The sequence below is a fragment of the Adiantum capillus-veneris genome, chromosome 12 (assembly GCF_014529385.1).
Source record: "Adiantum capillus-veneris isolate H3 chromosome 12, ASM1452938v2, whole genome shotgun sequence".
NCBI classification, from domain to species: domain Eukaryota; kingdom Viridiplantae; phylum Streptophyta; class Polypodiopsida; order Polypodiales; family Pteridaceae; genus Adiantum; species Adiantum capillus-veneris.
In genome coordinates, this window is record NC_140942.1 from 331777 (window position 1) to 346956 (window position 15180).

Sequence of the window (15180 nt, forward strand, 5' to 3'; positions counted from 1 at the left end):
AGAGTGTGATCTTATCTAGAGCTTACTAGGCATCTTTAGGAAACATGAAGTCAAAACATTTTATTCACAAATTTGATATGAGCATACTTGCCCAGCGCACCCCCCCCCCCCCCCCCCCGATGTACATTTTGACAATTCTATCATTTTATGCAACTTCATAGCCTGAAAGTCAGTCACCTGTGGCCGAAGTAATTAAGACAAAATTCAACGCTCTTCTTTTGTATCACCTAAAATGTGTACTCGCCAGGGGATACATCTACAAGCATGTCAAAGGCAACAGTTTGAAGGCAGCTAGCGACATAAGAGTCTATACCCTTCCAGAATATTGTAGTGTATAGACTCTCATGTGAACTCTAAGGCCCCATATGGGTGCGAGTTCACCATCAGCAAAGTTGTGTGTGCTCAAACTTGCACATTGGAGTTTGTTGAGAGCATAGTTATACTGGGAAACCAAAATATACAGAACCAGCCCTCAAAAAGTTAGAAGGTTACCACACCCATACAGCATGTTGTCGGAAAGAAAAAGCATAAATAAGCAAAAGTGACGTTTACGTGTGCAATTATTCAGGATTAACAACTATTACCTTTTCTCAAAGTATCACACACACACACAAAGTGCACATACAATCTTACGTTCCTCTCAATTCATAAACAGTTGGGACACCAATCAATAACATTTAATATTTGAGTGGGTAGACACTTCATCCAGTACATGGATTTCCCTCATCCTGGCTGATTATTTGTTCATAAGGGGCAACAATATCAGGTTTCCCAACTTTAGCTTTCACGGTTGTGGTTCGTACAGCATCCTTTGCAACCTGCCCTCAAGAGCCTTCAGAGGTCATCTTCTGTTCCTAGATATTTGAGAACGGAACGACTGACTGACTGAAAGGAGGTCTGTACCTTGCTTTTGGGCCTTGACAAGTCACTCCAAAGTTGTTCAGGAAAAAGCACTTTGCATTGTTGCTGCCACAGCGTCTAAATGTGCAATTTCAGGCCAATCAAAACTTCAGCCAATCCTGATAATAAACACATGTTTTGGGGGAAATGAGGCCATCACTTGTGCACTCATGTAGAACCTATGCAGAAACCCCCAAAGAAGAAACAAAACAAATAAGAGACTGTCCAATATATCAACAAACAAAATGTCTCGCAGGTAACTTTGCCAAGAGATGATGATACCGGGCAGACTCCACATGGAATACTTGTGAAGGCTGATGTTTCAGACAGTCGACTTTGAGCACTTCTGTACAAAACCGTGTCCTGTTCAGTTTCCAATAAGTAAGATTCAACTATTGATTGACAAGAATGAAGTAGAGATTGACTCATACTTTTAAATCATCAGTCTCTCAAAAGTGAAGTAAAAATCTCTTGGAAATGACCTTCCAAAAGTAGACAGATTAAAGCCCGTAGTTTTTCATAACTACAGATTTAAAAGCCCTTAAGAGAGATTTTGCATAACTACAGATTTGAAAGCACTCGAAAGCAAGAACGTTAATCAACCTACTCTCAGAATAGGCAGCGGAAGATGCAATGAAGACATTAACTGGCCTCTGATCCAGACTCCTATCTGGCTCGACTCCCATAAGATCCTCTGACACTAGAGAACACTTACACTTCCACATACATATACAAGCCAACTGTGGAGACCACTGCAGTAGAAAAAGACAGGACATCTGAGATTGAGAGAGAGAGAGAGAGAGAGAGAGATTAAACCATCAGACATACCAAAGACCACTCTCCGTACCACTTTTAGGTTATATGAATTTTTAGTCATGCCATTAGGATGGACAAATGCCCCAGCCACCGTCAATTCTATAATGGAGCGTATTTTTCGAAAGCACCATGATTTTGTTGGCACTTTCTTCGACGACTTGATTATATTCTCCAACAATGAAGGATGAGCATCGGCAACACCTCGCTATGGTATTTGAAGAATTTCGAAACCATAAGTTAGTCATCGACAGGAAGAAAAGTTATTTTTTTATGAAACAAATCCACTACCTCGGACATATCATATCGTCAGAGGAGTTTCGTATGGATCCCGCAAAATTTAAGGCACTAGCCTCATTTATTGATTGATGAGTGTTGAAAGTATGCACATTGTCCTTTTATTTTTCTCCTGCAATCGAGGACGATTGCTTTGATTTTAGAAGGCGGTATGTGACGAGTTTTAGGGTAAGGGCATTTGCGTCATGGTCATAGCCACATTTGATCAATGCATTCGTTTGACCATTCACAAACTCACTCTCCCTAGAAAGGTGGTCCATGCCAATCTGTTTGTCAGAGCCAGAATCCTCTATGCCGTGATCAGTTTCTCTATGTACTATATTTGCATCAGAAAACATTTGCATGGCATTACGAACATCTGAGTGACCTTTGAGTCTTGGACTGACTTGACTCAATTTTGTAGATCCCGATCGAGGGGCCTAAAACCCAGTAAAGAAGAAGAAACAAAAGGAATCCCAGCTTATGTACTAAAAACTAGGGTTAGGTTCCTTCCATGAGGTCGTAGCCGAGCACAGCATGGTCCATCAGCAGACAGTGTTTCTTTGGAGGCGATGGTAGTCCCAAGATAGCAATCACACCGAACCACCAAGGTTATCGACTCGAGAAGAAACATCTATTGAGAGATGTCGAGAAATTTCAAGTTATAATCTGCTAGGGTTTCCATGGCAAGCATTTCAGGATACCCCACTCTGCCAGAAGTTGCACTCCGAAGGAAGATGCGAGAAACCATATAACTTCGGGAAAAATAATTTTCTTGAAAGCTTGTCAAGTCCTTGGAGTATGCTGCTTGGTAGTTGTAGACATCAACATCTGCATGGCACTGCTTTTGAGAAAAACAGTTGCTTGAAACAAATCTGGATCCTTCTCTTGCAAGTGATCTTAATTGGCTTATGGCCTGTAAGACATGAGCGGTGAAGACGGGAGCGCGCCCGATGCGCGATGAAGTAAGGGTGGGAGTGGCTAATAAGTCCGGGTTGGAGAGCGAAGATACCTCGAATAAAATCTGTATGCTCTTTTGTAGGACCGGTATGCTTTCAGAAAAGCACACGCCTGATGCTCTGATACCACTGTCACAAGACGGGCACCACGTGCCAATAGAAAAGAACAGACTAAACAGACTTTTAGCACTTCAATAACAACTGAACTGAAAGAGAGAGACGGCACGCGACACGGAGTGGCGGAATTCCAGCCGGTACAAGCCGGTACTCCAGACTCTGCACCTTCTGAAACCGGCCTGTTCAATCCAAAAAGGGCGGTAGACTTTACTTTAAACCTTGATTTAGCTTTCACCCATTATTAGTCGTCTATTTTACCTGTACTTTCAAGACACAACAAAGGGGAGAGGGATACAGGCTGCTAGATTGCACCTGTATGAGTAGACGGACACCAGATTGGCCCCTAACTTAGGCGCCCCTTTCGGTATTTCTTTATTGTTCAAAAGAGGGAATAAACGCTGTGGTTCCCTACAAGCTGCCCCGCACAAACTCGGCTGAATTTCCACTGTTCCAGCCTGATTTCGGCAGCATAACTGTACTAGAACCCTTCACGGTCAGTATTCCCACGCATTGACCGACTTTCCCGACGCATACGGGCACTTTGCAAAACCTGGCGAGAATCTGCAGCACGCTGAATTCTCTGTTTTCAGCCCTGAAAATGCGCCAGATCGCCTGTACAGCGGTCCCCTTGCGTCCCCGAACCTCCTGGGGGTATTAGGGTCCGTTTAGGGCCAAAACCCTAAACCTGCAAAAATACACAGCAGGCTGTAATTCACTGTTTCGGGCTCCGTTTCGCGTGCCGGTCGCATCCCTAGCAAGTCCTCGAGCTCCCGCACCTGTAGGGCTACTTGCCCTTTGAATCGGACGAGATTTCTGGCGTGAAACCTCTCCGAATTCACCTGTACCTGCGGGGGGATTAGCCGCTAGCTAATCCAGTACCTGTGCAAGAGGCTCTTGCCTCGGCAATCGCGCATGAACCCACACAACTGTACATTGGTCAAATGAAAAGCCCACTAGAGGGGCATAACATACTGCCAAAGGGGAGAGAGAGGGCAGTGCGTAGCGTGCAGGGCATCACTCCTGGCACCGCACTGTGCATAAGAGGGAAAGCAAGCACTCCATAGCTCTTAACCTGTGACAGAGACTTGCAAAATGAGCCTCCCAGCTATAAATCACGTTTTTGCCTTCTCTATAAGTAGTAAACTGGCCTCAGAGTGCCAAGTGTCACTCATTTGTGCATTTTCCCGCTTTAGACCCTCGGGTCTAAAAATATCTCACCTGCAGCCTCTGTTGACTTGGCCACAGAGTAACAAAATGATCCCCATGTCAAACTGCACGTAATGACGCGAAGACATTTTCAGGTCCCAAAATAGCAGTTCCCTAAATTTTAGGAGATGCTGCCATTGTATCTTTCTAGGTCATCCGACCCTCTTTGTACACTGCGGCCACATCCAAAACTGAAATGTAGCCTCTGTAGCAAAGGATTCCACTTTGGCTAGTCAATGACCCCACTTGGCTAACCATAGTCCTTGTCCAACCTTAGTGCTCTCTTGCCCTCAGGCCTGGACTCCCTCTGGACAGTTCCACACTAGCTATGCAATGCAGGGCAGTTAGATTTCCCGAGGGGTGTTTCCAAAAAGTGAAAGTAAATAGATAATAAGAAAGAAATCAACAAAAAGGATAGATAGTAGTCACACGCTGGTGACATACCCCCCTCTTGAAATCTCAAACGTCCTCGTTTGCATCTATGTCGTCCATGCTTACTGTCAACACTGATGTATTCAACACCTGTCGACACATATACGACACATACATGCTCATTGTCAACCCTGGTGTATTCAACACCTCGTCGACTCATGTATTGCCTGCGTGTGAACCCTGTCCCAATGACATAGTGGTAGCTTCGCACTCTGCCATTGCTTTGAGTCACGAACTTTCCAATGACAAAATGGTAGCTGCACATTTTGCCACTGTCTTATAGTACACGTTGGATCCCGTAACACTTGCGAGCATACCCAAACCGACAGTTTAAGAATGCAGTTACACATGTACTCTTTAATAGAAGCAATCACTGTATCCTTGACAGACTGACAAGAAATAGTCACTTCTATAGCACTAACCAAACTTTTGGACATTCCATAAGAGCAATTGCCAAACTGACAATCTGTACAGCTCTAACATTCATGTAACAGGTATTTCATTTGAGCTCACTTTAAATACCATGTACATCATTTGTTTCAAAAGCCATTGTCACACTGACAATCCATTTAGCTTTGAAACTCAAGGGGTCAAGGTAGGTTGCAAATCGAAGGCTTCCAGGTAAAGTGATAACACAGTTGGTGACTCTGCAAGTTCACCTTCTTCCATCCACTTAGCATCCATTGGTGGATAGTTTCTGAACTTTACCAAGTAACGCCTAGCAACCTTGCCTTTCACTTTCCTTTCTTTGTGTGCCAAAATCTGTTCAGGGACCAAGATCTCGTCAAGTTCCTCGACTTCCGGCTGATCTTCAGCTGGCATATCTTCTGGCACATCACCCACATAGGGTCTGAGAAGACTCACATGAAACGCATTGTGAATCTTCCAACTGTCAGGCAATTTCAGCCTATATGCAACATCACTGATTATGTCGCACACTTGAAAAGGCCCATAGTAACGCATGCTGAGCTTTGGAAACAGTCTTTCCTTGCCCTTCATCTTCTTTAACCTTGCCTTTTCAAACCGTAGAAGCACCCAATCACCAAGTGAATATACCACTTCACGACGGTGACGATCAGCTGCTTTCTTTTGCTTTGCCTGAGTCCTTTCTAAGGCCACTTTGACCTTCTTGTACATTTCATCCATGTCCTGAACATACTTATCTGCTTCAAATATCTTGTCCTTTGTATGCAGTATGGGAGGAACTTTCTTGCCACCTTCAACTATCTCAAAAGGTGCCTTGCCAGTTGATGAATGCACTGTATTATTGTATGCATACTCCACTAATGGCAAATACTGCTCCCACTTTCCTTTATGCTCTGACACATAGCACTTCAGCAGATCTAGGACAGTAGAATTTGCCTCTTCTGACTGCCCATCTGTTTGAGGATGAAATGACGAAGAGAATTTGAGCGTGGTGCCCATATTCTCAAACAAGCCTCTCCAGAACAAACTTGTCATGCGTGGATCACGGTCGCTAACAATCGACTGTGGCATGCCATGATACTTGAAAATATTGCTCATAAATAAGCGTGCCATCTGATCTGGCTTTATCTTCTTCCTGACAGGAATAAAATGAGCCTGTTTGCTGAATCTGCAAATAATGGTCCAAATACCATCGTTTCCTGTCTGCGTTCTCGGAAGATCAAAGATAAAATCCATAGCAATACTTTCCCATGGTTTATCTGGAATAGGTAGGGGTTGCAATAACCCTGGTGCCTTTTGCCTGTCAAACTTGACCTTTTGGCATATTAGGCATTCTCGCAGAAAGGCATCCACATCCCTTCTCAATGTAGGCCAATAGAAGAATGTCTCAACCGCTTTAACTGTAGCATCAATACCACGATGCCCTGCATACGGTGGGACATGACTCTCTTCCATAACTTTGCGTCGCAATGGCTTTGTGACACACAATCTGCCATGCATCATCATGAACCCGTCTTTAAGAAGATAGTGTTCATGACGTTGTCCATCCATTAGTTGCTCGAAGACCCTTGCAAAATCTTCATCATTTGCATACTGTTCTCTCATATCATCAAGTTCATGATGATAAGGAATCGACACAGCTGAAATTTGTGGCTTTCTTGACAAGGCATCAGCCACAACGTTCTTCTTGCCTTCCACATGCACAATCTGAAAATGGAACATGGACAAGATATTTGCCCATCGCATATGCTTCTCAGATAACTTTGTCTGTGTCAAGAAGTATCGCAAGGTCTGATGGTCCGTTTGGACAACAAAATTTGCACCTAGCAGGTAGTGTTTCCAACTTAAGAGCGCATGAATCACAGCCAGTAACTCTTTCTCATAGACCTGCATGGTCATCTCTGGCCCTTGCAAAATTCTGCTCTCATAGGCTACTACCCTGCCATCTTGCATTAGCACAGCACTAATGCTACTACCGCAGGCATCACACTGGACCACAAATGACTTCCTAAGATCTGGCAACACAATGACTGGATCCGAAGTCATCTTTTCCTTTAAGAGATTAAAAGCTGAAATCTCTTTCTGTGTCCATCTAAAGGTGACTGCCTTCTTTTGAAGAGCATGTAAAGGTGAAGCAATCTCAGCGAAATTTCGGATAAACCTTCTGTAATAGGAGCATAGTCCCAAAAAGCTTCGGATATCATGCACCGTCTTCAAATTTGGCCATGACTTGATCGCTTCAACTTTTGCAGGATCCATTCTGACACCATCCTTTGAGACAATGTGTCCCAGAAAGTGAATCTCTTCCAGAAAAAACTCACTTTTCTTTGCATTGATGAGCAACCTATGACTGCGTAACTCTTTGAACACAATGGCCAAGTGATGCCTATGCTCCTCTTCATTCTTTGAGTAGACTATCATGTCATCAAAGAATGTACCAACAAACTGCTGGTGTGGACGGAAAATTATGTCCATCATCCTATTGAACGTAGCAGGAGCATTTGTGAGACCAAAGGGCATCACTAAAAATTCGTAAAGGCCAAACGTCGTTCTAAAAGCAGTCTTGTGCACATCCTCTGATCTAATGCGGATCTGATGGTACCCACTCTTTAGATCTATCCTGCTAAACATAGCTGCTCCTTCTAATTTGTCCATAATATCATCAATTCTAGGTATAGGGAACCTATTCTTGATGGTATTCTTGTTCAGTGCACGGTAGTCGATGCACATACGCCATGAGCCATCCTTTTTCTGCACCAACAACACTGGAGAACAGAATGGAGATGAACTGGGCTGAATCAGCCCCTTTTCTAACAACTCCTGTACTTGGCCCATTATCTCTTTCTGCTGAGCCGCACTAACCCTGTACGGAGGCTTGTTTGGTGGGCTAGAGCCTGGCACCAAATCTATCGCATGGTCCTCGGGTCTCTCTGGCGGTAATTGAGACGGTAATGAATCGGAAAAACAGTCACTATACTGTTGTAAAAACATTGACCTTTCTTTATCTAGCACAGATAAATTTGATTCATCACAATCTGACACTTCACGTGCAAAAACCAAGTACGCAGAAAGATGCTTTTTCATTACAGAAGTAATAACAGAAGCTGATACAGTAGGAATAGACTCCCCTTTAAGCTTTACATCCAGAATGTGAGTCTTTCCCCTGCTCTGTACAGTGATCTTTTTGTTGTAGGCATCCATGATTCCCTGTACACGAAATAACCAAGGAATACCTAACAACACATCACATCCGTCCAGTGGCATGATGTAAAATTCTTCAGCATCTACATAGGACTGGATATGTAGACGCAACTTTCCAATGATGGGTGTCACAGCCTCTGTATGGCCAGGACATGCCAAACCTGCCTCTGCTGTATACCCCATCTCTTCAGGTCTGATTCCCAACTTTGAAGCCAATTCTGGGGAAATGAAGTTGGCTTTGGCACCTGGATCAAAGAAGATAAGCACTGTTTGATCCCTAACCTTTCCCCATGCTCTGCAAAGCTCACTTGCATCTGAATTTGGCTTGTCGCCCACCATATCTGGCACTAGACCAGCCATGGGCTTCTTTCCTTTCTTGTCTTCCTTGTCTTCAGAATCAGCTGGCCTTTTCTTTGTAGGACAGTTGTAAGCGATGTGGCCAGGCTGCTCACATATAAAGCATTTGTTCTCTGTCCTCAGGACCTTCTTTTGCTCTTCTGACTTGCGAGGAAAACGTCTTTTCCATTTCTTTGCTGGTCCTTTTTCTGATTCAGCCGTAGCTTTGTCTTTCCCTGCGTTGGCTGACTCCTGAGTCCCTTTAGGAGCCTCATTGGGAACGTGCTTCTTGGCTGAATTTTTCTTGCCTGATCCTGCCTTGACGCCAGTGTTAAATTCACAATCTTCTCCCTTGAGCAAACCATTGCCAGTGTTTGCTACCTCGATGAGCTGCGTCAAAGTAGTGACTTTGGTCTTTGTGCAGTATTTTCTCAATCCTTTGGGTAGGCCACAACAGTATTTTTCTATCTGTTCTGTCAATGGCACAAACCTATAGGAAGTTACTGGAAGTAGAGCTTTCCAAAACTTCCGATTGTAATCATCCAGATTTCTGCAAGTGGCAGCATTAAGCTGGTGCCATTCTGTCATGACATCTGCTTCGAAATCATCAGATAACCATGCTGCTGCAAAAATCTCCTTGAAGTAAATCCATGTGGACGGAGCTTGCCCTTGAAGCAATAAAGTTGTCCACCATTGTCCCGCATTCCCTGTCAAGAAAGTGGCTGCCTTGCGGACCTTTGAAGCCTCTGTAAAGTTTCCCCCTGCATAGGCCTTATCAAACTGCTGGAGGAATGAAAGAGCCTTCTTCCTGTCATCAAACCCTGTAAAGGTCGTGAATGACACTCCTTTGCCACCTTCTTTGTACGGAGTTGGCCTCTCCAGCGGCGTTAAATTGTCATATGGAAGTGACTGAAACATGGGAACACTATTAGGGTTCATTTGTGTTCCTTGGCCGCTATTAACTTGACCTGGAAATGCCATATTTGGCTGCTGATTTGTAATTCCAGCCATACCAAAATTTGCTTGTGGCATCCCAAATTGTCCCTGAGTGCTTTGAAACCCTGGTTGCATACCCATGACACTGTACATGGGGTTAGGCATCATCGTTTGAGCACCCGCAAACACTGTTCCTGGCGTATAAAACTGATTTCCAGGTGCATGACCAGCCATGCTTTGGAATACGGATCCACCTCCAAAATAGCCAGGGTGTACTGAAGGTGGTGGGAAGACCTGTTGCATAGCCTGTAAGTTGCTTCCCTGCCCATTAGAACCAGCTATAGGCTGCTGAAAGGTGGCGGGCTGAATTGGTACAGCTTGAAAAACTGGCATCTCAGCCACCTGTTCTTGCACCTTAGGCATACGTTGTGGAGACTGCATGTTCTCCGTCAAGTGTACAGGTGTTTCCATTGACTGTGCGGTATGAATCACCTGTGTTCGAGCCTTAACAGGCTTTTGAATATGATCCAGTGACCCAACTTGCTGAGACGGAACCGGAGGTTGCAGAAAGGCTAAAAACCTCGGATTCTGCATTACTTGTGTGAACATAGCCACAGCAGTAGCCAACTGGGTCCTGAATATATCATCATCAGTCTGTGGTGGTCTTGAGGACTCACCCACTTCATGTGTCTGTTGACCCTGTGAAGAGGAAACCTCTTCAGTCACATCATCTGGTCTGTCAGCCATAATTACAATTCCCTGTGTCTGGTCTATGATCCCCTGTGTCTTCAAGCCCAAAACTGACCAAGGCTCACTTCTATGGAAAAAAGTGATTTAATCCCGTCGATGGAACCATGAAACCGGCCTGTTCAATCCAAAAAGGGCGGTAGACTTTACTTTAAACCTTGATTTAGCTTTCACCCATTATTAGTCGTCTATTTTACCTGTACTTTCAAGACACAACAAAGGGGAGAGGGATACAGGCTGCTAGATTGCACCTGTATGAGTAGACGGACACCAGATTGGCCCCTAACTTAGGCGCCCCTTTCGGTATTTCTTTATTGTTCAAAAGAGGGAATAAACGCTGTGGTTCCCTACAAGCTGCCCCGCACAAACTCGGCTGAATTTCCACTGTTCCAGCCTGATTTCGGCAGCATAACTGTACTAGAACCCTTCACGGTCAGTATTCCCACGCATTGACCGACTTTCCCGACGCATACGGGCACTTTGCAAAACCTGGCGAGAATCTGCAGCACGCTGAATTCTCTGTTTTCAGCCCTGAAAATGCGCCAGATCGCCTGTACAGCGGTCCCCTTGCGTCCCCGAACCTCCTGGGGGTATTAGGGTCCGTTTAGGGCCAAAACCCTAAACCTGCAAAAATACACAGCAGGCTGTAATTCACTGTTTCGGGCTCCGTTTCGCGTGCCGGTCGCATCCCTAGCAAGTCCTCGAGCTCCCGCACCTGTAGGGCTACTTGCCCTTTGAATCGGACGAGATTTCTGGCGTGAAACCTCTCCGAATTCACCTGTACCTGCGGGGGGATTAGCCGCTAGCTAATCCAGTACCTGTGCAAGAGGCTCTTGCCTCGGCAATCGCGCATGAACCCACACAACTGTACATTGGTCAAATGAAAAGCCCACTAGAGGGGCATAACATACTGCCAAAGGGGAGAGAGAGGGCAGTGCGTAGCGTGCAGGGCATCACTCCTGGCACCGCACTGTGCATAAGAGGGAAAGCAAGCACTCCATAGCTCTTAACCTGTGACAGAGACTTGCAAAATGAGCCTCCCAGCTATAAATCACGTTTTTGCCTTCTCTATAAGTAGTAAACTGGCCTCAGAGTGCCAAGTGTCACTCATTTGTGCATTTTCCCGCTTTAGACCCTCGGGTCTAAAAATATCTCACCTGCAGCCTCTGTTGACTTGGCCACAGAGTAACAAAATGATCCCCATGTCAAACTGCACGTAATGACGCGAAGACATTTTCAGGTCCCAAAATAGCAGTTCCCTAAATTTTAGGAGATGCTGCCATTGTATCTTTCTAGGTCATCCGACCCTCTTTGTACACTGCGGCCACATCCAAAACTGAAATGTAGCCTCTGTAGCAAAGGATTCCACTTTGGCTAGTCAATGACCCCACTTGGCTAACCATAGTCCTTGTCCAACCTTAGTGCTCTCTTGCCCTCAGGCCTGGACTCCCTCTGGACAGTTCCACACTAGCTATGCAATGCAGGGCAGTTAGATTTCCCGAGGGGTGTTTCCAAAAAGTGAAAGTAAATAGATAATAAGAAAGAAATCAACAAAAAGGATAGATAGTAGTCACACGCTGGTGACACCTTCTCCAGGAAGCATGCCAGAGAATGAGCCCTACTAAACAGACTTTTAGCACTTCAATAACAACTGAACTGAAAGAGAGAGACGGCACGCAACACGGAGTGGCGGAATTCCAGCCGGTACAAGCCGGTACTCCAGACTCTGCACCTTCTCTCTGAAGCATGCCAGAGAATGAGCCCTAACCTCATATTTAAAGGCCCTTGGCCTGAAAAGCAGTTACAGTAAAAAGCCTTTAAAACTCAAAAGCTTATGGTCCAAAAGCAAAGCCAAAAAGCTACCAACGCAATTTACAGAAATCCGTACAGCCTGCCACGTCATCAGCCAGCACAAAACGCGGAATTCCGTACAGCATGCCACGTCATCATGTCAGCGCAATTTTCAAAAATCTACCACGTCATCAGTTTTTGTGTGTGTGCGGGTCCTGCTTTATTTTAATCCTTTGTGTCACTTGGGGCCCCATCGGACGGGGTCCTCATAAGTTGGTAGGACTTCTTCTTCTGTTACTTGTTCTTCTTAGGGTTTAGGCCCCTCGGCCACATCTGTAAGTTGGCTCCATTCTTTAGGCTTTGACACGTAGCAGTTTGTTACACCATGGGTACCCACACCCTGAGTACCTTTTCCACATGCTAACACATTGTCCTGTGCCACCTATGCATCCCAGTAGGATAGAGGAGATACACACCAATATAGGACAAAGCCCACAATTCCCAATAGATCCGATCCTTCCTGCAGCACACATGGGTTCTAGCAATGAATCCGACAGAGTTGATATACGTTGGAAATCACTTTGTCGATGCAATTCGGGCAAAGGGATAGGCAAACCCACTGTGTATTTTTCAATCTGATCCGATCCTTTCTGCAGAAACACATGGATTCTAGCTATTGATTTTCCACTTAGAGTGTCCAAGCCTATAACACTCATACAACCAAAGATTTTGAGATACTTATCTGTCGGTCTCTATGTTTAGGGAAATCGCTTTATTGGAACAGATTGAAAAATACACAGGGGACTTGCCTTTTTCTTTGCCCGAGTATCGCATCGACAAAGTGGTTTCCAACATACGTCGACTCATGTCACACGCAAGAGTAGGTTATCACATCAATAAAAAAGAGCTAGTTTAAAGACATTGCTACGGCTCCCGTCACGACTCACGAGGACGTGGCAACTGTTAACTATGTCACGAGGACGTGGCAACTACTAACCTTAGTTGTTGGTTTCTTTCCAATGATTTTTGTTTACCCTCTTTTTGAAGTTGCAAATGGTCGGACATTGTATGGCCAATGTGAACAGTAGTTTCACCCGTAGCAAGAAGTTGGTCGGCACTAGAATTCGTATAGTAAGAGGATATCTAGGCTCAGTTCAAGATCATGTAGGTCCCCCCGATGCACCTAGCAAGTTGGTGGATACTAGGAAGTGAACTCAATAAACGCATAGTGCCAAACCAAGGGAAAGTACCCAACAGTTGGGCCACATTGCATTTTTGGATGCGGTCCCAATGGGGATAGACGGTCAGAAGACCAAAGGGAGCCCAACGGAAGCATCACCTAAAATTTAGGGAACTCCTATTTTGGGCTACGAAATCTGTTCACGTCATTACCTCCGGAATCACAAGAGGAACATTTTAAAACTCTACTGCAAAGTCAACTGGGGAACCAGTCAGAAGATTTTTAAGCGGGAAACTGCTTGTAAATGTGCCAAGTGGCACCTTTCTGTGTACTTGCCTCATGCAGAAAACCTGGCGCTCGATTTCTAGCTGGGAGGGGCCTCATTTGCAAGCTGTCACACGTTAAGAGCGATTGACTGCAAGCTTTCCCTCTCATGTACAGTGTGGAGCAAGAAGTCATGTCCTGCACACCTTACACTACTTTCTCTCTCCCCTACGTGCAGTAATGTAATGCCCCACAAGAGGGCTCTTCATTTGACTCATGTACAGCTGTGTGGTTACATGCGTTTTTGCTGAGGCAAGAGCCTCTCTAAGCAGGAACAGGAGTAGCTAACTACTGCTCCAAAAGCAAGCACCGATGAGGGTGATAACCTCACCGTATAGGTGCGTTTTCAGCACTGGTTATGCGCTGAATTTGGACTGTTTTTCAGCCATACGAATGCCAAAACCATTGGTAACAATGCCCCACAGTTAGAGGACAGTTTAGGGCTGAAAACAGGGAAAAACCCGTAAATACAGCATGCTGAATTTACTGTTTTTGGGCAGAAATCAAAGGGTTTATGTCAGTGGCAGTGAGTTCCAGCAGGGGAATTGGTTTCGGGCAAGTTTTGGGACTGTTATGCTATCGAGATTTTGCCAGAGCAGGTGGTATCTAGCTGGATACATGTAAAGAATTCCCAAGACTCTTCTTGTAAGCTACCCTCTTAACACTAGGTTGGTAACCTAACAGGACATAAAAGTGTCCTTTCAGGGTTTTGAAAAAAACCTCCAAAACCATAGTAGATCCACTCATTTTGTAAAATCCTTTCATGAGGTTATAGTTCAAGGCCTACTACACATGGAAAAAATAAGAAACTTGTAAAATTTCTCATCTTTTGGTCACACCAAGCCTCCAAAGTTGATGGATCAGTACATTTTCATCGAAACAGTCATTTCTTACATTTTGTTGCATAAAAATAAGATTAGGGATTTTTGTAGGACTTGAGATAAATTCCCTAGTTAACTTCAATGGGTTGGTGATCAGAACATATGATTGCTTCTCACTCACTATTTTTTGTTTTGCCAAAAGAAATAGGTACAAAAAAGTTGAATTTTTACCATTCTGCAAACCTATCATCAAAGTTTCTATAGCCACGCTCAATACAAATAATATATGCATGTTTTCTTAGTTCTCTATTGTCCTTTAGGTTCATAAGGAGCCATGGTGCATGTCAAAAGAATAATACATCTCTTACCAAGGGGAATCTTGGGGACAAAGATGAAGTGCTAAATACAGCAAACATGAAAAAACTGGGTTCAACATTATGAGTTGTAGAATCCCATAGAAACTATTCAATATCTAGCCAAATTCGATCCTTATGACTAGATATGGTTACTACCTACAAAATGCATGTAGTTGTCACAAGAAACTAACAATATTGAAAAAGCTATACTTGATATACTAGAATGTTTCGTTTTCTTCTATAATTGAAAAAATCAACCATCGTTGTCTACTATGCAAAATAGGGTATTAGGTGCCCCAAAACTCAAGGAATATTAGCTTTGTGTTACAATATGCGACATAGAAAATCAAAACTGCATT

The 15180-nt window shown here is 44.3% G+C and overlaps 1 protein-coding gene across 3 annotated transcripts in view; it reads right to left on the reverse strand.

Moving 5' to 3' along the window:
• Positions 1–532: 532 nt before the first annotated feature.
• LOC147445193 (DNA binding / DNA-directed RNA polymerase) overlaps positions 533–15180 on the reverse strand; it is a 31946-nt gene continuing 17298 nt past the window's right edge. Inside the window, exons 9-12 of one of the 3 annotated variants that reach the window (XM_086524746.1) lie at positions 1183–1263; positions 1032–1079; positions 904–978; positions 533–818 (exon numbers count right to left, since the gene is read on the reverse strand). In XM_086524746.1, the coding sequence (XP_086380872.1) occupies positions 702–818; positions 904–978; positions 1032–1079; positions 1183–1263 (321 nt within the window). In that variant the 3' untranslated portion in view covers positions 533–701. Of the gene's footprint in view, positions 1080–1182; positions 1264–15180 lie in introns of all 3 variants that reach the window. The other 2 variants (XR_015189759.1, XM_086524745.1) reach the window with 2 other exon arrangements.